Source organism: Rhinoraja longicauda, chromosome 26 (genome assembly GCF_053455715.1).
Source record: "Rhinoraja longicauda isolate Sanriku21f chromosome 26, sRhiLon1.1, whole genome shotgun sequence".
In the NCBI taxonomy this organism is placed as follows: Eukaryota; Metazoa; Chordata; class Chondrichthyes; order Rajiformes; family Arhynchobatidae; genus Rhinoraja; species Rhinoraja longicauda.
This window is the reverse complement of record NC_135978.1, coordinates 5,147,078-5,169,400: the sequence shown is the minus strand read 5'-3', so window position 1 is coordinate 5,169,400 and position 22,323 is coordinate 5,147,078. Positions and strand designations below refer to the sequence as shown.

The following is a 22,323-nucleotide window of genomic DNA, read 5'->3' as shown; positions in this document are numbered from 1 at the left end:
ACGTCTTTGGAGTGTGGGAGGAAACTGAAGACAGGAGAAAGCCCACGCAGGTCACGTGGAGAACGTACAAACTCCATACAGACAGCACCCGTAGTCGGGATCGAACCCGGGACTCCGGCGCTGTAAGGCAGCAACTCTACCGCTGCGCCACCGTGCCGCCCTATGTAATAAAGTCATGGAGTGGTACAGCGTGGAAACAGACTCTTCGGTCCAACTTGCCCACCAACAGGTAAAAGATGTTTGAGAAAGGGTCCTTTATTTCTTGGGCTGTGCTGCAGAACGAGAGACTTTGTTAATCATTCATTGGAACGTAGAACAGAACAGAACAGTACAGCACAGGAACAGGCCATTCGGCCCACAATGTTCGTGCTGAGCATGATGCCAAAATCAATAATCCATATATGGACGGTCACGGTGGCGCAGCGGTAGAGTTGCTGCCTTACAGCACTTGCAGCGCCAGAGACCCGGGTTCGATCCCGACTACGGGCGCTGTCTGTACGGAGTCTGAACGTTCTCCCCGTGACCTGCGTGGGTTTTCTCCAAGGTCTTCAGTTTCCTCCCACACTCCAAGGATGTACAGGTATGTAGGTATGGCTTGGTAAATGTAAAAATTGTCCTCGGTGTGTGTAGGATAGTGTTAATGTGTGGGAATCGCTGGACGGCACGGACATGGTGGGCCGAAGGGCCTGTTTCCGTACAGTATCTCTAATCTAACCTAAAACAAATTTCTTCATTCCCCGCATATCCACATGCCCAACCAAACATCTCTGACATGCCACTATTGTGTCTCCCTCCACCATTGTCATTGATTAATAGGGTTGCCAACTATCTCCCTCCCAAATACAGGACAAGGTGACATCACCGCCCCGCGCCCCACGTGACCTCACCCAGCCAGCGGCCACGTGCTCCCGCTCCACTAATGGCGGCCGCCCGGGCCGGGAGGCGGGTTGCTACCCTAAACGACAGGTGCTGTCTGTACGGAGTTTGTACGTTCTCCTCATGACCTGCGTGGGTTTTCTCCGAGATCTTCGGTTTCCTCCCACACTCCAAAGGCGTACAGGTTTGTAGCTTAATTGGCTTTGTGCATGTGTAAATTGTCCCTAGTGTGTGTGGGATAGTGTTAATGTGCGGGGATCGTTGGTCATTGTGTGGACTCGGTGGGCCGAAGGGCCTGTTTCCGTGCTGTATCTCTAAAACTAAACTAAACATCCTTTTACAGCCCCACTTGATTGCCTTCCCTTCAGCTCCTGGTAATATACCCAAAGTCCCCTCAGAGTCCAGACAAAAAATGCTGGAGTAACTCAGCGGGACAGGCAGCATCTCTGGAGAGAAGGAATGGGTGACGTTTCGGGTCGAGACCCTTCTTCAGACTCAAGTCATTAAAATACGATCATATAAAGGAATAACACACAAATCTTAAAGTGACAAAATGATCTTTATTACAAGAAAAAGTACAGCTCTACAGTGAGATGAAAAACCAGGTTGGGGAGCACAAAGCTAGGGCAATCAACAAAATATTATCATAAAAAGGAATAATACAGACAAAGACACGCAACCAAGGCAACCACACACACACACACGGAGGATCTAACTTTGTCTCCACCAATATATATTCCACACGATTGTCATAGAGTCAGAGCCTTACAGCTTCTCGATTCCAGTACTCTGGGCAAGAGTACACCTATCCTAAACATGTACCCGTCTAGAAATAACCATCACCCTTTTAGCCCAAAGTTCACATTGATTTGTTGAGTTCAATTTTGGACTTGTGGGCTTTAGTTTGGAACCTAACAAAAAAGACACAAAGTACTGGAGTAACTCAGCGGGTCAGGCAGCATCTCTGGAGAACATGGATAGGTGACGTTTCACAGAGTGCTGGAGTAACTCAGCGGGTCAGGCAGCATCTCTGGAGAGAAGGAATGGGTGACGTTTCACAGAGTGCTGGAGTAACTCAGCGGGTCAGGCAGCATCTCTGGAGAACATTGATTGGTGATGTTTCACAGAGTGCTGGAGTAATTCAGCGGGTCAGGCAGCATCTCTGGAGAACATTGATTGGTGATGTTTCACAGAGTGCTGGAGTAATTCAGCGGGTCAGGCAGCATCTCTGGAGAACATTGATTGGTGATGTTTTGGGTCGGGGCCCTTTTTTTAGTTTTCACCTGATGGGATTAAATTCCTAAACGTTTATTCTCCTAATAACAGACAAATGAATCCAATCCCCCAACAACTGGGTATTAATTTATGTCTTCAATGCATTGGCAAACATTTTCACTCATTGTGAATAGATTTGATTAAGATGTTATAAACTGTGAATTCAGTATTCTTCTATCAATGGCACTCTTGAAACTAGTTGACTGAATTATCAATAACGTTTTAAATGTCTGTGCCTGCTATTTCCTTACAAAACAAACTGCCGGAGGAAGTAGTTGAGGCAGGGACTACTGCAATGTTTAAGAAACATTTGGACAGTCTGAAGAAGGGTCTTGACCCAAAACGTCACCCATTCCTTCTCTCCAGAGATGCTGCCTGACCCACTGAGTTACTCCTGCATTTTGTGTCTATATTTGGACAGGTACATGGAGGGGACAGGTTTGGGGGGATATGGGGCGAACGCAGGCAGGTGGGACAAATGTAGCTGGGACATTGTTGGCCGGTGTGGGCAAGTTGGGCCGAAGGGCCTGTTTCTAAGCGGTGTCACTCTATGACTCTAAGGCCGTGCACTGCAGAAAGTGGCCTGGATGCATGGAGATGCCACTGAGACCAGTGAATACTCTCGGAGAGTTCTTTCCAACAGGGGATGGGGATGGTGACTCCGGGTTACTTGAGGATTCCTGGAACAAGGGGCGGTGGCGCAGCGGTAGAGTTGCTGCCTCGCAGCGCCGGAGACCCGGGTTCCATCCTGACTACGGGCGCTGTCTGTACGGAGTTTGTACGTTCTCCCCGTGACCTGCGTAGGTTTTCTCCCACACTCCAAAGACATACAGGTTTGTAGGTTAATTGGCGGTTACAATTGTAAATTGTTCCAAGTGTGTGTGTGGGATAGTATTAGCGTGCGGGGATCGCTGGTCGGCACGAACTCAGTGGGCCGAAGGGCCTGTTTCCGCGCTGTATCTCTAAACTGAACTGAACCTATGTTGGGGAGCGCCTGTACTAGTCTTCAAGGAGAGTACAGTTTACCTAAACAAAGCAACACCACTACCAAGGAAGAGTTTAACTTTTGCAGGATTTTGGAAACAGCCTAGTTATGTATCAATGGGCCTTTTTACAATCTGCTCGATATTTCTTTCTGTTGAACTCAATGAAGATCACCTTGCAAAAGGCAGCCGTTTCCAACCAAACCAAAAGTTAAATCTGCCCGCATTTAATTTCCAATTGGAAAAAGATCTGCTAGTTTGCTAAAATCCTGAACGAATCAAATTTGTCTCGCCTGTTGTCAATAAATGCACGAATCATGTGTGACATAGATTCAATCATCGGAAATGTGTTCTGTACAGAGATAAGGCATATTTTCTTTCTAATTAAAATTAAATTGATATCACGATGGTACAGCAGTAGAGTTGCTGCCGTACAGCGCCAGAGACCTGGGATACAGCATGGAAACAGGCCCTTCGGCCCACCGAGTCCGTGCCGACCGGCGATCCCCGCACACTAACGCTATCCTACACGCACACTGGGGACAATTCACACTTATACCAAGCCGATTAACCTACAAACCTGTACGTCTTTGGAGTGTGGGAGGAAACCGAAGATCTCGGAGAAAACCCAGGCGGGTCACGGGGGGAACGTACAAACTCCGCACAGACGGCGCCCGTAGTCGGGATCGAACCCGGCGCTGCATTCGCTGTATTCGCTGTAAGGCAGCAACTCTACCGCTGCGCCACCGTGATCGCCCTGGCTCGATTGTGATCACGTATTGTCTTTCCGCTGACTGGTTAGCACGCAACAACAAAGCTTTTTGCTCTACCTCGGTACACGTGACAGTAAACTAAACTGATGACTGACGACTTTGACCCGGTCGACATCAAAGTGGGCGCTGGTAAACCGTACCGTTATTTCCTCCCCTTGGTACAGAGAGCGGGGTGTGCGATTATTATTATTAAATGGCAGTGATTTTACAGCGATGATTTGGGACAGTTCACAAGCAAGGAACCTTGCAAATCCCTCACATTCCGCCAGACCTTACAAGTTTTCTTACTACGACGGTGATCGCTGGAGCCAATACTATATTGGCGCGACTAAATCTTTGGTTAAAGTAGGAGTTTAGTGCAACAGGTGACCTCTCTCGTTGGCGATCCCGCTCACTGGCAGCAGGTCGGCTTGGACTTCTTCCCATTTCTAGAGAAGCTTTTATCGTTATTGTTGAGGCCTGCAGTGGAAAAACAAAATCAGTGTTTCTAAATGCAGATATTATAATAGACAATAGACAATAGACCATAGACAATAGGTGCAGGAGTAGGCCATTCAGCCCTTCGAGCCAGCACCGCCATTCAATGCGATCATGGCTGATCACTCTCAATCAGTACCCCGTTCCTGCCTTCTCCCCATACCCCCTCACTCCGCTATCCTTAAGAGCTCTATCCAGCTCTCTCTTGAAAGCATCCAACGAACTGGCCTCCACTGCCTTCTGAGGCAGAGAATTCCACACCTTCACCACTCTCTGACTGAAAAAGTTCTTCCTCATCTCCGTTCTAAATGGCCTACCCCTTATTCTTAAACTGTGGCCCCTTGTTCTGGACTCCCCCAACATTGGGAACATGTTTCCTGCCTCTAATGTGTCCAATCCCCTAATTATCTTATATGTTTCAATAAGATCCCCCCTCATCCTTCTAAATTCCAGTGTATACAAGCCCAATCGCTCCAGTCTTTCAACATACGACAGTCCCGCCATTCCGGGAATTAACCTAGTGAACCTACGCTGCACGCCCTCCATAGCAAGAATATCCTTCCTCAAATTTGGAGACCAAAACTGCACACAGTACTCCAGGTGCGGTCTCACCAGGGCCCGGTACAACTGTAGAAGGACCTCTTTGCTCCTATTTGACAAAAACATTCTGAAATAGGGCGGCACGGTGGCGCAGCGGGTAGAGCTGCTGCCTCACAGCGCCAGAGACCTGACTACGGGCGCTGTCTGTACGGAGTTTGTACGTTCTCCCCGTGCTCCAGAGATGCTGCCTGATCCGCTGAGTTACTCCAGCACTTTGTGCCATAGAGTCATACAGTGTGGAAACAGGCCCTTAGGCCCAACTTGCCCACACCGACCAACATGTCCCATCTACACTAGACCCACTTGCCCGATCCCTCTAAGTCTAGCCTATCCATGTACCTGTCTAAATGTTTCTTAAACGTTGTGATAGTCCCTGCCTCAACTACCTCCTCCGGCAACTCGTTCCATTCACCCACTACCCTTTGCTTGAAAAAGTTGCCCCTCAGGTTCCTATAAAGTCCGTGTTCCCCCCCACCCCCCACCCCCCACCATAAACCGACATCGTCTGGTTCTCGATTCGCAGGTCGCTGGGACTTTAGAGATATAGCGCGGAAACAAGGCCTTTCGAACCACCGGGTCCGCGTCGACCAGCGATCCCCGCACATTAACCACTAGGGACAACCTTTACATTTACCAAGCCAATTAACCTACAAACCTGCACGTCTTTGGAGTGTGGGCGCAAACTGAAGATCTCGGAGAAAACCCACGGGGAGAACGTACAAACTCCGTACAGACGGCGCCCGTAGTCAGGATGGAACCCGGGTCTCCGGCGCTGCATTCGCCTGGAGGCGGCAACTCTACCGCTGCGCCACCGTGCCGCCCTACACTACACTGGGCATATTCTATTCATCACCCCTCCCTCTCTACTGCCAGAGCTGAATGTCCACCATTGACAAGGGATTCTTTGAGCTTTGGTCAAGGACTATACTCACGGACAACGTCTCCGATCCTCCGAGGGCCAGTCTTCTCCAGCTCGGCCAAAACGTTGGCTTCAAAGGTCAACGAGGCCACGCGGAAGAAGAACTCATTCACGTTCTCACCTGCGGATGAAGACCAGAGGAGTGTAGGAAGGAACTGCAGGTGCCGGTTTAAATCGAAGGTTGACACGAAATGCTGGAGGAATTCAGCGGGGACGGGCGGCGTCTCTGGAGAGAAGGAATGGGTGACGTTTCGGGTCGAGACCCTTCTTCAGACTGAAGAGGGGACCCGCCCCCTCCCCTGACTCCAGCACTTTGTGTCTATCTTTGGGAAGTAACTGGTGTCAGAGGTGATGGGGAGAAAGCAGGAGAATGGGGTGAGGAGGGAGAGATAGATCAGCTATGATTGAATAGCGGAGTAGACTTGATGGGCCGAATGGCGCAATTCTACTCCTATCACTTATGACGTTATGACCTTATGAACTCACCCTGAACTGAGCTGCACACGTGAAATTGTATTCTTTTGGATACAGTTCAGATCAGGCACAGTTACTATCAAGCTATTATAATGATAAAGTATAGAGGCTCCTCGACTTACGATAAACCCATCGTAAACCAAGAATATTGTAAGTCGAAAATGCATTTAATACACCTAACCTACTGAACATCATAGCCATCTAACCTACCGAACATCATAGCCTAGCCTAGCCTACCGAACATCATAGCCTAGCATAGCCTACCGAACATCATAACACCTAACCTACCCAACAACACAGCCACCTGTGTGCGGCACGGTGGCGCAGCGGTAGAGTTGCTGCCTTACAGCGAATGCAGCGCTGGAGACCCGGGTTTGATCCCGACTACGGGCGCCGTCTGTACAGAGTTTGTACGTTCTTCCCGTGACCTGCGTGGGTTTTCTCCGAGATCTTCGGTTTCCTCCCACACTCCAAAGACGTACAGGATTGTGGGTTAATTGGCTTGGTAAATGTAAACATTGTCCCCAGTGGGTATAGGATAGTGTTAATGTGCGAGGATCGCTGGTCGGCGCGGACCTAGTGGGCTAAAAGTGCCTGTTTCTGCACTGTATCTCTAAACTAAACTAACGTACCCAACATCATAGCCACCTAACCTGCCCAACATCATAGCCGCCTAACCCACCGAACATCAGAGCCACCTAACCTACCAACATCATAGCCACCTAACCTACCCAACATCATGGCCTAGCCTAACGTAAACGTGCTGAGAACACTTGCATTAGCCTACAGTTGGGTAAAGCGGTTGTTCACACTCATGATGGCGTGGCTGACCGGTAGCTGCTGTTCGCTGCCGTTGCCCGGCATCACGAGAGAGTATCGTACTGCATATCGCGAGCACGGGAAAAGATCAACATTCGAAGCACAGTTTCTACTGAACGCCTATTGCTTTGGCACCATCGTAAAACCGAAATATCGTAAGTCGAAGCATCGTACGTCGAGGAGCGTCCTGTACCATTGAACCTCAGGGATTTTGTTTCTGCCATTTTCCACCACACAGAGCTGATGGGACATTTGGAGCTTAAAACGTTCGCTGATGAATAGCTCAACAGTGCCACCCAGTGATACTGTGCAGTTAATAACAAAACTGAACTTTCACAACTCAGCTGATTTACTTTTACCAATCAGCTCATTCCTGAAACACTGATCCTCACTTTAATTGCTATGAAGTATTAAAATTTGGATGAGATTATACCATCCAGCAGATGCAACACCTTTCCACATAACACTATCACTGGAAGTTCAGCACGTTCCGCTCAACCAAACTAATTATCCATCCAGTCTCTGCCAATGGCACCTCTTCACTCCCAAATTCGTTCGAGGCAGGAAACATGTTCCCCATGTTGGGGGAGTCCAGAACAAGGGGCCACAGTTTAAGAATAAGGGGTCGGCCATTTAGAACTGAGATGAGGAAAAACTTTTTCAGTCAGAGAGTTGTGAATCTGTGGAATTCTCTGCCTCAGAAGGCAGTGGAGGCCAATTCTCTGAATGCATTCAAGAGAGAGCTGGATAGAGCTCTTAAGGATAGCGGAGTCAGGGGGTATGGGGAGAAGGCAGGAACGGGGTACTGATTGAGAATGATCAGCCATGATCACATTGAATGGCAGTGCTGGCTCGAAGGGCCGAATGGCCTCCTCCTGCACCAATTGTCTATTAATTCGTCGTTCTCTTCGATAAAGGGACAAGCAACTGCAGGGACAGGTCCACCATCGATGTTCTGGCAACTAATGGTCTGGCACCTCCTTTAATCCGGACAAGATCATAAGATGATCATATGATATCCCCCCCCCCCCCACCCCCAGATGTCCCCCCAAAAATGTGTTGCCCAGGCCGGGCCTGGCCAGGCGGCCGATCTCGACCTCATCGGGACTTCCGCGGCCGATGGAAATCGCCCCACTGGAGATCCGTTCCCATCGCCGACCTCCGAGGCCGACCTCGCGGGCCGCTGTCTCGGCGCGCGGCCCAGGCGGAACGTTCCGGTGCCGTCGGACTCCTCTCGGAGGCCGTGACTCCCGTTGGTCCGGCAAAGACAGACAATCCGGGAGGGCCCTGGAAGCAAGGGTGCGGGTACGTCGGTGGTGGGCCTGCGTTGTTGGATCGTAGCTGTGGCTTGTGGAGAAAGTAACAGAACCGCACTCACCTGTGAGGGAAGACACGGCCCAATATTCAGCTTTGATTTCCTTGGCTACTTTGATGGCATCTTTCTCTATCAGGCAATACTGGGCAGCAGGCTGCAGACGACAAAGAAGAATGGGTCAGCATATTTTCAGAAGGTGGCACAGCGGTAGAGTCCAAGTAGAGTAGTAGAGACCCAACATGTCTCCAAGCGGCACGGTGGCGCAGCGGTAGAGTTGCTGCCTTACAGCGAATGCAGCGCCGGAGACTCAGGTTGGATCCTGACCACGGGCGCCGTCTGTACGGAGTTTGTACGTTCTCCCCGTGACCTGCGTGGGTTTTCTCCGAGATCTTCGGTTTCCTCCCACACTCCAAAGACGTACAGGTATGTAGGTTAATTGACTGGGTAAAATGTAAAAAAAACTGTCCCTAGTGTGTGTAGGATAGTGTTAATGTGCGGGGATTGCTGGGCGGCGCGGACTTGGTGGGCCGAAGGGCCTGTTTCCGTGCTGTATCTAAACATGCCCAGCTTGATCCATACACCCACCACCCTTTGTGCAAAAAACGTTACCCCTCAGATTCCTATAAAATCTTTCCACCTTCACCGTAAACCTAAGCCCTCTGGTTCTCGATTCTCCCAATTATTTCCCCACACAGTCACTCCTATTTCAGGGAAAGGCAATGAAGAGTGGAGCTGAGAGGAGACCACGAGGAGGAAGATGTCTTTATAAAGACACAGAGTGCTGGAGTAACTCAGCGGGTCAGGCAGCATCTCAGGAGAACATGGATAGGTGACGTTTCACAGAGTGCTGGAGTAACTCAGCGGGTCAGGCAGCATCTCTGGAGAACATGGACAGGTGACGATTCCAGTCGGGAAGAAGGATTCCAATCTGAAACATCACCTGCCGGGGCGGCACGGTGGTGCAGCGGTAGAGTTGCTGCCTCACAGCGCCAGAGACCCGGGTTCAATCCTGACTACGGGCGCTGTCTGTATGAAGTTTGTACGTTCTCCCCGTGACCTGCGTGGGTTTTCTTTGAGATCCAGCAGCTTCCTCCCACACTCCGAAGACGTACAGGTTGGTAGGTTTAATTGGCTTCGGTAAAATGAGTAAATCATTCCTAGAGTGTGCGTAGGATAGTGCTCGTGTACGGGGGGATCGCTGGTCGGCACGGACTCGGTGGGCCGAAGGGCCTGTTTGTCCCCTACATCTCTAAACTGAACTGAAAACCAGAGGCTATTGGTACTTACGCTAACATCCTTCTTTGTCCCAACAAGGAACAGCAGCACTGAGGAAGGGTCATTTTCTTTGAGAGCATCTTTTAACCATTGTCTACGGAAAAAAAGCACCGAAACAAAGGTGAAGAGGGAACTGGACATAGCGGGGAAGACAACCGCGATGTTTCAAATCCAATTTTTATTTTTTATTCAGAAGTCTAATTTAATAGGTGAAAGTCCACGTTAAGATTTGTTATGTTATTTGTATGCAGCGTTATGGCTCGATGCTGAAATAAATTTCTATCAAACATTGCTTACATATATTTAATTAAAAAGCAGTGTAGATTTAGGTGCGTAGCAAGGAACTGTGGATAAGAAAATAACTGCAGATGCTGGTACAAATCGAAGGTATTTATTCACAAAATGCTGGAGTAACTCAGCAGGTCAGGCAGCATCTCGGGAGAGAAGGAATGGGTGACGTTTCGGGAGACCCAGCATTTTGTGAATAAGGAACTGTGGATGCTGGTTTATAAACATCAATTCTTGATTAGTTCGGGTGTCAGGGGTTATAGAAACATAGAAAATAGGTGCAGGAGTAGGCCATTCGGCCCTTCGAGCCTGCACCGCCATTCAATATGATCATGGCTGATCATCCAGCTCAGTAGCCTGTATCTGCCTTCTCTCCATACCCCCTGATCCCTTTAGCAAAAAGGGCCACATCTAACTCCCTCTTAAATATAGCCAATGAACTGGCCTCAACTACCTTCTGTGGCAGAGAATTCCACAGATTCACCACTCTCTGTGTGAAGAAATGTTTTCTCATCTCGGTCCTAAAAGACTTCCCCCTTATCCTTAAGCTGTGACCCCTGGTTCTGGACTCCCCCAACATCGGGAACAATCTTCCTGCATCTAGCCTGTCCAACCTCTTAAGAATTTTGTAAGTTTCTATAAGATCCCCCCTCAGTCTTCTAAATTCCAGCGAGTACAAGCCTAGTCTATCCAGTCTTTCCTCATATGAAAGTCCCGCCATCCCAGGGATCAATCTGGTGAACCTTCTCTGTACTCCCTCTAAGGCAAGAACGTCTTTCCTCAGGTTAGGAGACCAAAACTGCACACAATACTCCAGGTGTGGTCTCACCAAGGGAGAAGGCAGGAGTGACAGAGTGATACAGTGTGGAAACAGGCCCTTCGGCCCAACTTGCCCACACCGGCAAACAATGTCCCAACTACACTAGTTCCACCTGCCTGCGTTTGGTCCATATCCCTCCAAACCAGTCCTATCCATGTACCTGTCTAAATGTTTCTTAAACGTTGGGATAGTCCCAGCCTCAACTACCTCCTCTGGCAGCTCGTTCCATACACCCACCACCCTCTGTGTGGAAAAGTTACCCCTCAGATTCCTATTAAATCTCTTCCCCTTCACCTTGCACCTATGTCCTCTGGTCCTCGATTCACCTACTCTGGGCAAGAGACTGTGCGTCTACCCGATCTATTCCTCTCATGATTTTATACGCCTCTCTAAGATCACTCCTCATCCTCCTGTGCTCCAGGGAATAGAGTCCCAGCCTGCTCAACCTCACCCTGTAGCTCACACTCTCGAGCCCTGACAACATCCTCGTAAATCCTCTCTGTACCCTTTCCATCTTGACAAGATCTTTCCTATAACATGGTGGCCATGTTAACTGAACACAATACTAATGGAGTTAGGAGGGAGAGATAGATCAGCCATGATTGAATGGCGGAGTTGACTTGACGGGGCCCAATGGCCTAATCCTGCTCACTTATAACAAGAGTACAAGAAGAGTCGATTACATTGAGACAGTGAACAAGAGTCGCCATGTTTCCCACGCCATTTTATCACACGTCTAACGAAGCAACTGCGTAAAGCGGACATATTAATAACACAAAATGAAAAGGGTTTGAAGGTTTCCCTTCAGACTCAGTGGGAGGTAGAGGGGTCGCACGACTGAGTCTGGGTACTGGGCCACCTTAGCATGTGTCCCCTTTACAATGACAGCACAACGGAAGTGGCGGCGCCTAACGGCTGCGGCTCGCTAGCAGTCTGTTCGTCTTTTTTCCTTTTTTTTTGTTGTGTGTCGGTGTTGGGATGGTTTTTGTGTTTTTTTGGTTGTGTATGTGTGGTGTGGGTGCGGGGAAACCTTTCTCTTTTAGGTCTCTTCCTCACGGCGCGGGGTGCGGCTCGGCCGCGGGGCCTTCCATCGCCCGGTGCGGCTCAGCCGCTGGACTTAACATCGTCCGGTGCAGCTCGGCCACTGGACTTAACAGTGCCCGGTGCAGCTTGGCCGCGGGGCCTTCCATCGCCCGGTGCGGCTCGGCCGCGGGGCCTTCCATCGCCCGTTGCGGCTCGGCCGCTGGACTTAACATCGCCCGGCGCGGCGCGGCCGCTGGACTTAACAGTGCCCGGTGCGGCTTGGCCGCGGGGCCTTCCATCGCCCGGTGCGGCTCGGCTGCGGGGCCTAACATCGCTGGTGCGGCTCGGCCGCTGGACTTAACAGTGCCCGGTGCGGCTCGGCCGCGGGGCCTAACATCGCTGGTGCGGCTCGGCCGCGGGGCCTAACATCGCTGGTGCGGCTCGGCCGCTGGACTTAACAGTGCCCGGGCCGCGGGGCCTAACATCGCCCGGCGCGGCTCGGCCAAGGGACTTTTAATCGCTGGTGCGGCTCGGCCGCTGGACTTAACATCGCCCGGTGCGCCTTGGCCGCGGGGCCTTCCATCGCCCGGTGCGGCTCGGCCGCGGGGCCTAACATCGCCCGGTGCGGCTCGGCCGCTGGACTTAACATCGCCCGGTGCGGCTTGGCCGCTGGACCTAACATCGCCTGGTGCGGCTCGGCCGCGGGGCCTAACATCGCCCGTTGCGGCTCGGCCGCGGGACTTAGCTGCGCACTGCTCGGCCGCGGGGCATTCCATCGCCCAGTTCGGCCGCGAGACGTCTCAGCGCCCGGTGCGACTCGGCCGCGGGGACTTCAATCCCCTTGCGGGGACTGTGCGGGTCGGTCGGGGACGAGCTGTCTGTCCGTGGGCGGGGGGAAGAGAGTGGAAGTTTTGTTGCCTCCATCACAGTGAGGGGGTGTTTGGAGTCACTGTGATGGACGTTTGTGTTGGGGTCGTGTGTCTTGTGTTCTTTTTTGTGTGTGACTGCTATGTAGTTTCGTTCGGTACCTTGGTACCGAATGACAAATAAAGCTCTGTTGAACTGTTGAACTGTTGAAGAGCCATTTGGTGACTTACTTCACATGACCCAGAGATGCGATGTCAGTCACGTCAAACACGATTATTATTGCTGAAAGAAAAGTGCATTATTGTCATTATTATTGTCACCGTGACAATGTTTAAGTAACACCCCCTCTCTCGTTCCTGTATACCTTCCCAGTGTGCACTCATGTTTCCCACCATCCCGCCCCTCTCTCCCCCCCCCCCCCCATCCCAGTATCTCATAAGGTCATGAGGAATTTAGTTTCGTTTAGTTTAGGGATACAGCGCAATAGAGAAACGGGCCCTTCGGCCCACCGGGTCCGTGCCGACCAGCGATCCCCGCGCACTAACACCATCCTACACCCACTAGGGACAATTTGCACTTATGCCAAGGCAATTAACCTACAAACCTGCACGTCTTCGGAGTGTGGGAGGAAACCGAAAATCTCGGAGAAAACCCATGCAGGTCTCTAAACTAAACTCGGCTAAACGTTCCTGTAAACCTCCTCTGGACCCTCTCCAATGCCAGCACACCCCCCTCCTCAGATACCGGGCCCAAAATAGGAAACTGTAAGCAATAAACCAGGAGCCCTCAGCACTGTAGTATAAGAAAATAACTGCAGATGCTGGTGCAAATCGAAGGTATTTATTCACAAAATGCTGGAGTAACTCAGCAGGTCAGGCAGCATCTCGGGAGAGAAGGAATGGGTGACGTTTCGGGTCGAGACCCTTCTTCAGACTGAGGGAGTCTGAAGAAGGGTCTCGACCCGAAACGTCACCCATTCGTTCTCTCCCGAGATGCTGCCTGACCTGCTGATTTACTCCAGCATTTTGTGAATAAATGCCCTCAGCACTGTGTTGTGCCAACATCATATGTTTGAACCTATCGGGCTAAACCAAATCTGATCGACCCACAGTAACCTCACGTTTCACAGCTACTTGATTTACATGTTTTAGTTCCGCGCGCTTGTCTCTTTTAGGCCATTTAGAACGGAGATGAGGAAAAACTTTTTCACTCAGCGAGTTGTAAATCTGTGGAATTCTCTGCCTCAGAAGGCAGTGGAGGCCAATTCTCTGAATGCTTTCAAGAGAGAGTTAGATGGAGCTCTTAAGGATAGCGGAGTCAGGGGGTATGGGGAGAAGGCAGGAATGGGGTACTGATTGAGAATGATCAGCCATGATCACATCAAATGGCGGTGCTGGCTCGAAGGGCCGAATGGCCTCCTCCTGCACCTATTGTCTATTGTCCCATCACTAGAAACTCAGTCCTATTTACACAGTCCCATTTTCGGATTAGCGCACTTATAAACTTATGCCTGGCAAATTTATACACCAGCTTTCAAAGTTATCGTATGAGTTTAGGTTTGCTTAACAGAAAGACAACTCAACTCAAATGACTGCCAGCAGCTGTTAGGTGACATGTTTAAATGTTTCTGCCTTTGGGGTGTGCTTTTCCGATTACAGATCGTGAACGGGTAATCTTCTCGGTCTTATGTTCCGACTGTGCATTTCAGGTAAAGAACTGTACAGATGGAAGGGAAATAGACAATAGGTGCAGGAGGAGGCCATTCGGCCCTTCGTGCCAGCACCGCCATTCAATGTGATCATGGCTGATCATTCTCAATCAGTACCCCGTTCCTGCCTTCTCCCCATACCCCCTGACTCCGCTATCCTTAAGAGCTCTATCCAGCTCTCTCTTGAATGCATTCAGAGAATTGGCCTCCACTGCCTTCTGAGGCAGAGAATTCCACAGATTCACAACTCTCTGACTGAAAAGGGTTTTTCCTCATCTCTGTTCATAATGCTTCGTTATGATGCACCCACATTTATTTCAATCGGTCGTGTAGTCGCATAGGTTGCCTGCCACGTGTTTAATTTATAGGAAATACAAAATTGCAGATGCTGGTTCAAATCGAAGGTGGACACAGAATGCTGGAGTAACTCAGCGGGTCAGGCAGCATCTCGGGAGAGAAGGAATGGGTGACGTTTCGGGTCGAGACCTTCCTTCCACATGTTTAATTTACACGCTTTTTGATGGACGTGCTACTTTTCAAGCCGGTGACCCCCGTACAAATGGCGAGGTGCCCAGACCTTCTACAGTACCAGATACGACTGAAGATAAAATGTACCTTGAGCTCCTCTGTAGTAAGTTGATGCGATGCACTTGAATCTCTCCTGGCCTGCTGTGTCCCATCTATTGCACAATAAAAGGAGACGTTGAGGTTTATGTACAATCTACTTGCATCTGAATGTAACTTAACGCGGCACGCTGGCGCAGCGGTAGAGTTACTGCCTCGCGGCGCCAGAGACTCGGGTTCCATCCTGACTGCGGGTGCTGTCTGTATGGAGTTTGTACGTTCTCCCCGTGACCTGCGTGGGTTTTCTCCGGGTGCTCCGGTTTCCTCACACACTCCAAAGATGTGCAGGTTTGTAGGTTAATTGGCTTCGATAAAATGGTAAATTATCCCGAGCGTGTGTAGGATAGCGTTGAAAGACTGGATCGACTAGGCTTGTATACACTGGAATTTAGAAGGATGAGAGGGGATCTTATCGAAACGTATAAGATTATTAAGGGGTTGGACACGTTAGAGGCAGGAAACGTGTTCCCAATGTTGGGGGAGTCCAGAACAAGGGGCCACAGTTTAAGAATAAGGGGCAGGCCATTTAGAACGGAGATGAGGAAAAACATTTTCAGTCAAAGAGTTGTGAATCTGTGGAATTCTCTGCCTCAGAAGGCAGTGGAGGCCAATTCTCTGAATGCATTCAAGAGATAGAGTTCTTAAGGATAGCGGAGTCAGCGGGTACGGGGAGAAGGCAGGAACGGGGTACTGATTGAGAATGATCAGCCATGATCACATTGAATGGCGGTGCTGGCTCGAAGGGCCGAATGGCCTCCTCCTGCACCTATTGTCTATTGTCGTCTACCCTGGGTAGTTCTATGGAACTGGCAACACTTGCAGCAAAGCGTCAACTGTGGCACTCTGAAGCACCAATTGCCACTTTTGATTGTTGTAGTTGGCATACGAAAGAAGAAGACCTCCTGGTTGGGAGCTGGGGATTGGTCAAGGGTCAATAAGTCCAAGGTCATTGATCTGTCATCCACAGCTATTAACCAGAGGCCGCAGGGCATCAATGAGTCATCCAGATGTGTTGCTCAAAGGTCAACGGATATAATTCATGGTTCAGTAGAAATACTGACGTCTGGTCACTGAATATGAATCAGGGGTTAGCTTGTGTAGAGCAGAGGTCTTTGTACAACAATGAATGGCCCACTATCTCTTGATCAGAGATCAATAACTATCGACACATCAACTCAGTGGATATGTTTAAGGCAGAGATAGATAGATTCTTGATTAAGGGTTATGGGGAGAAGGCAGGAGAATGGGGTTAGGAAGGAGAGATTGATCAGCCATGATTGAATGGCGGAGTAGACTTGACGGGCCGAATGGCCTAATTCTACTCCTATCACTTATGACCTTATGGGCTAAACAAACCGCAGCAGAATCTCAGCGGGTCGGGCTGCATCTGTGAAGGGAAGAAAATAACATACCCTGGTACCACGCCACAACTCTCTCCAAAACCTCAACAACTGGCATCTGGAGTATTGTGTAGGAAGGAACTGCAGATGCTGGTTTACACCGAAGATAGACACAAAGTGCTGGAGTAACTCAGCGGGTCAGGCAGCATCTTCAGAGTTACTTCAGCATTTTGTCTGTACGGTGTTCAGATCTGAGCACCATGTTATAGGAAAGATGTCAAGTTGGGAAGGCTGCAAAGAAGATTTACGAGGATGTTGCCAGGACTCAAGGGTCTGAGCTATAGGGAGAGGTTGGGGCAGGCTGGGACTCTATTCCTTGGAGCGCAGGAGGATGAGTGGAGATCTTACAGAGGTGTACAAAATCAGGAGAGGAATAGATCGGGTCGATGCACAGAGTCTCTTGTCCCGAGTCGGATAATCGAGAACCAGAGGACATAGGTTTAAGGTGAAGGGGGAAAAATTCAATAGGAACCTGAGGGGCAACTTTTTTTACACAAATGTGGTGGGGGTATTGAACGAACTGCCAGAGGAGGAAGTTGAGGCATGGACCATCGCAACGTTTAAGAAATACTAGACCAAGTTGGGCACAAACCTCTCCTGCATTGGTGCAGCACCCTCTCCTCCCCTCTTCCCACCCTCCCCTCTCCCCCTCCCTCCCTCCTCCCCCTCCCCTCTCCCCCTCCCTTCCTCCTCCCCCTCCCCTCCTTCCCCTCTCCCCCCACTCCATCCCCCTTATCCTCCCCCTCCCTCCCTCCACCCCCCCTCCATCCCTCCCTTTCCCCTCCCTCCCTAGGAGATAGATTTAAACTTTAAAATGTGAATAACTTCAAAAATATAACACCGATTTCAATGAAACTTCTTCCATTAGCACCAATGGGACGACGGTGAGTAAGGTGGGCCTGATATTGTCGGGCTATCGTGTACCGTTTCGGCTGTGGTTCAGGAACAAACAAACAAACAAACGAGAGTTTTAGTTTATAGATTTGGACAGATACGTCCAAACAGGACAGGTTTGGAGGGATATGGGCCAAACGCAGGCAGGTGGGACTAGTGTGGATGGGACATGTTGGCTGGTATAGGCAAGTTGGGCTGAAGGGCCTTTTTCCACGCTGTGTGAACTTTATGACTGTGTGGGCACTGTTGGCCATGCTGAGGGAAGTGCGCACACCACTGACGTCCAGGGTTCAACAGTGTACCTACAGTTGCAAACTGAAGGGGACTCCCAGAACTTCGAACCGTTCCATCTCAAAGTCCACTCCAATAGTTGCCTTGTAATTCTTGTCAAAGACATCCTTGCAGAAACTGAAAGGGAAATGGAGACATTAAAAAAGTGCCAAGAAATAAATATCAATCACCTCACCCTTTACCGAGAAAAGGCAGTCAATGGATATTTCATAAGAAGGGGATTGATAGACAATAGACAATAGGTGCAGGAGGAGGCCATTCGGCCCTTCGAGCCAGCACCACCATTCAATGTGATCATGGCTGATCATTCTCAATCAGTACCCCGTTCCTGCCTTCTCCCCATACCCCCTGACTCCGCTATCCTTAAGAACTCTATCTAGCTCTCTCTTGAATGCATTCAGAGAATTCACCTCCACTGCCTTCTGAGGCAGAGAATTCCACAGATTCACAACTCTCTGACTGAAAAAGTTTTTCCTCATCTCAGTTCTAAATGGCCTACCCCTTATTCTTAAACTGTGGCCCCTGGTTCTGGATAGATTCTTGATGCAAATTAGATTTAGATTTACATTTAGAGATACAGCGCGGAAACAGGCCCTTCGGCCCACCGAGTCCGCGCCGCCCAGCGATCCCCGCACATTAACGCTATCCTACACACACTAGGGACAATTTTTACATTTACCCAGTCAATTAACCTACAAACCTGCACGTCTTTGGAGTGTGGGAGGAAACCGAAAATCTCGGAGAAAACCCACGCAGGTCACGGGGAGAACGTACAAACTCCGTACAGACGGCGCCCGTAGTCAGGATCGAACCTGAGTCTCCGGCGCTGCATTCGCTGTAAGGCAGCAACTCTACCGCTGCGCCACCGTGCCGCAAGATACATTTATGAACATAGATTTGGGTAAATTTATGTGTGAGGAAAAAAAACTGCATGTGCTGGTCTAAATCGAAGGTAGACACAAAGTGCTGGAGTAACTCAGCGGGTCGGGCAGCATCTTGGGAGGGAAGGAATGGGTGACGTTTCGGGTCGAGACCCTCCTTCAGGGTAAATTTATGATGCTTATGAACAAGTCAGATAAACACCTCCGTGACATGTAAGGAATTAATCAATTATTAAGATATTTTTTGATGGAGTTTAAAAAAAAAATATTAATACAAGTAACATTTCATTTCAGATTTCCAGTGTCTGCAGTGGTTTTGGACAGACTCTTGATGTGTGTGTTATTGCATTAATGGAGCTGTTAAGGACCTGCAGGTAGGAATTGAATTGCATTGTTGTTGGGACAAATAAGAGAGGACCTCATTGAAACAGTGAGTGGCCTGGATAGAGACAATGTGTAGAAGATGTTTCCACCAGTGGGAGAGTCCCGGAACAGAGGGCACAGCCTCAGAATAAAAGGACATATCTTTAGAAAGGAAATGAGGAGGAATTTCTTTGGTCAGAGGGTGGTGAATCTGTGGAATTCATTGCCACAGACAGCTGTGGAGGCCAAGTCAGTGGATATTTTTAAAGCGGAGATTGACAGAATCTTGATTAGTGCGGGTGTCAGAGGTTATGGGGAGAAGGCAGGAGAATGGGGTTGAGAGGGAGAGATAGATCAGCCACGATTGAATGACGGAGTGGACTCGATGGGCCGAATGGCCTAATTCTGCTCCTGAGTTATGAACTTATGAAAACGACAGAAAATTGCAAGAAGGGGCAAGGAACTGCAGATGCCTCAGCGGGTCAGGCAGCATCTGTGGACAGAAGGAATGGGTGACGTTTCACAGAGTGCTGGAGTAACTCAGTGGGTCAGGCAGCATCTGTGGACAGAAGGAATGGGTGACGTTTCACAGAGTGCTGGAGTAACTCAGTGGGTCAGGCAGCATCTGTGGACAGAAGGAATGGGTGACGTTTCGGGTCGAGACCCTTCTTCAGACTCAATGGGTGACGTTTCACAGAGCGCTGGAGTAACTCAGCGGGTCAGGCAGCATCTGTGGACAGAAGGAATGGGTGACGTTTCGGGTCGAGACCCTTCTTCGGACAAGGGAGTACGGGGAAAGGGGAACAAGAGATGTAGACGGTGATGTGGAGAGATATAGAACAAATGAATGAAAGACGCGCCAAAAAGTAACGATGATAAAGGAAACAGGTCATTGTTTGCTGTGGAAAGGTGAGAACGAAAGACTTGGGTGGGGGAGGGACGGAGGGAGAGGGAATGCTGGGGTGACTTGAAGTTCTAATCTAAGGCCCCTCTCGGTCATGGCTGACCATGGGTGATGCACCCTGGGTATTGGCTGCTTGCTCTAAACCTCGGCTGGAGCAACGTTGATGTGCGACGTCTAACTTGACGTTAGAGAAGTCAATGTTCGTACCGCTGGGCTGTAAACTGCCCGAGCGAAATATGAGATGCTGTTCCTCCAATTTGCGTTTAGCCTCACTCTGACAACGGAGGAGACCCAGGGCAGAAAGGTCAGTGTGGGAATGGGAGGGGGGGGGGGAATTAAATATTCCCTTTGTTTAATATTCAGACATGGGCCCATTTTCCATCCATACTCACCGGTTGATTAAACAGGTTTTTCCCACCGACAGGTCTCCCACCACGATAATCTTAGAGATCTTCAACCTAAAATAAAAACACATTTATTTGAGAGACCTTCCTAAAGAATGTTTGACGGCACTGGGCCTGTACTCGCTGGAGTTTGGAAGGATGAGGGTGGGTTGGGGGGGACATCAGTGAAACTTACCGAACAGTGAAAGGCCTGGATAGAGTGGATGTGGAGAGGATGTTTCCACTAGTGGGAGAGTCTAGGACCAGAGGGCACAGCCTCAGAATTAAAGGATGTTCCTTTTAGGAAGGAGACGAGGAGGAATGTCTTTAGCCAGAGGGCGGTGAATCTGTGGAATTCATTGCCACAGACGGCTGTGGAGGCCAAGTCATTGGATATTTTTAAAGCAGAGATTGACAGAATCTTGATTAGTACGGATGAATGAATGAGTTTATTGGCCAAGTATGTGCAGATACAAGGAATGTGCCTTGGTGCTCCGCTCACAAATGACAACACAAACGTACAGTTAACAATTAAGAATAAAGCATAAACCACATCAAAACAATAAGGATACAACATTACGGTCCAAACTTGTGGGTGAAAATAAACCAGAGCACAAAAGAGACTACAGTGAGTAGAACTATCACTTGTGGGAAAAAAGCTGTTTTTATGTCTGGCTGTGGCTGCTTTGACAGTCCGGAGTCGCCTTCCAGAGGGAAGTGCTTCAAAGATTTGTCAGGGGTTGTGGGGAGAAGGCTGGAGAATGCGGTTGAGAGGGGAAGATAGATCGGCCATGATTGAATGACGGAGAAGACTCGATGGGCCGAATGGCCCAATTCTGCTCCTGTGAGTTATGAACTTATGAAAACGACAGAAAATTGCAAGGAGGAAGACGGAACTGCAGATGCTGGAATCTTGAGCTAAACACGAGGTGAGTTCCAGGCACCCATCACCCTCTGTGTAAAACACAAGGCCCAAACATCTCCTTTGCACATTGCCATTCTCACCTTAAAGCCTTCGACCTTTCCCACAAGAACCTGTTACACAACTTGTTGTACAGGTTATAAGGTCATAAGTGATAGGAGCATAATTAGGCCATTCGGCCCATCAAGTCTACTCCGCCATTCAATCATGGCTGATCTATCTCTCCCTCCCAACCCCGTTCTCCTGCCTTCGCCCCATATCCTCTGAAACCTGTATCTATCCATTTCTGCCTTAAAGATGTCCACTGACTTGGCCCCTAGTCTTCAGTGGCAATGAATTCCACAGATTCACCGCCCTCTGGCTAAATAAATTTTCTCCTCATCTCCTTCTGAAAAGAACGTCCTTTATTTCTGAGGTTCTGCCATGTTTGGTGATGGGATTGGAAACGCTAGAGGCAGGAAACATGTTCCCGGTGTTGGGGGAGTCCCGAACCAGGGGCCACAGTTTAAGAATAAGGGGTAGGCCATTTAGAACTGAGATGAGAAAGAACATTTTCACTCAGAGAGTTGTGAAGCTGTGGAATTATCTGCCTCAGAAGGCAGCGGAGGCCAAGTCTCTGGATGCATTCAAGAGAGAGTTAGACAGAGCTCTTAATGATAGTGGAGTCAGGGGGTATGGGGAGAAGGCAGGAATGGGGTACTGATTGAGAATGATCAGCCATGATCACGGTGAATGGCGGTGCTGGCTCGAAGGGCCGAATGGCCTACTCCTATTGTCTATTGCCCAGCCCATGTATTTTTATTTTGTGGTCAGACGTGTGAGATTCATGCGTCAGTAAGCAATGTTTTCAGCAGAGCCCTGCATTCAATTTTAGAATGAGCATGTTTGTTTCTCACTTATAAAAACAAAACACAGATTTTATCCACCAGGATCCTCCTCCTCCCTCTTTTAACCTTTGCTGAGATTAGCAACGGCCTCTGGGTTTGTTGCAAGGCCCAGTTACCTAGCTACACCATACCTGAGACATATTATAGCTTGTATCAAAGGTCTCGTGCACAGAGCTACCTTAGCAACCAAGTATTAATCCAGCTTCAACATCGAACTGAGAAACCTCCACACTGAGTGAATGGCTGGGCCCTGTACAAATCCAAAAACACATCTCCATCAAT

At 49.5% G+C, this 22,323-nt stretch overlaps 1 protein-coding gene across 1 annotated transcript; it reads right to left on the bottom strand.

Annotated features, from left to right (window-relative positions):
• Nucleotides 1–3,678: 3,678 nt before the first annotated feature.
• Nucleotides 3,679–20,324, bottom strand: LOC144606558 (ras-related protein Rab-34-like). The gene is made up of 8 exons (XM_078422813.1): nt 20,242–20,324; nt 17,717–17,818; nt 15,108–15,172; nt 13,015–13,066; nt 9,799–9,880; nt 8,575–8,665; nt 5,917–6,024; nt 3,679–4,366 (listed from the first exon to the last, which is right to left on the bottom strand). Exons 1-8 carry the CDS (start codon nt 20,322–20,324, stop codon nt 4,299–4,301), a joined length of 651 nt encoding a protein of 216 aa, XP_078278939.1. The 3' UTR covers nt 3,679–4,298.
• Nucleotides 20,325–22,323: the final 1,999 nt, after the last annotated feature.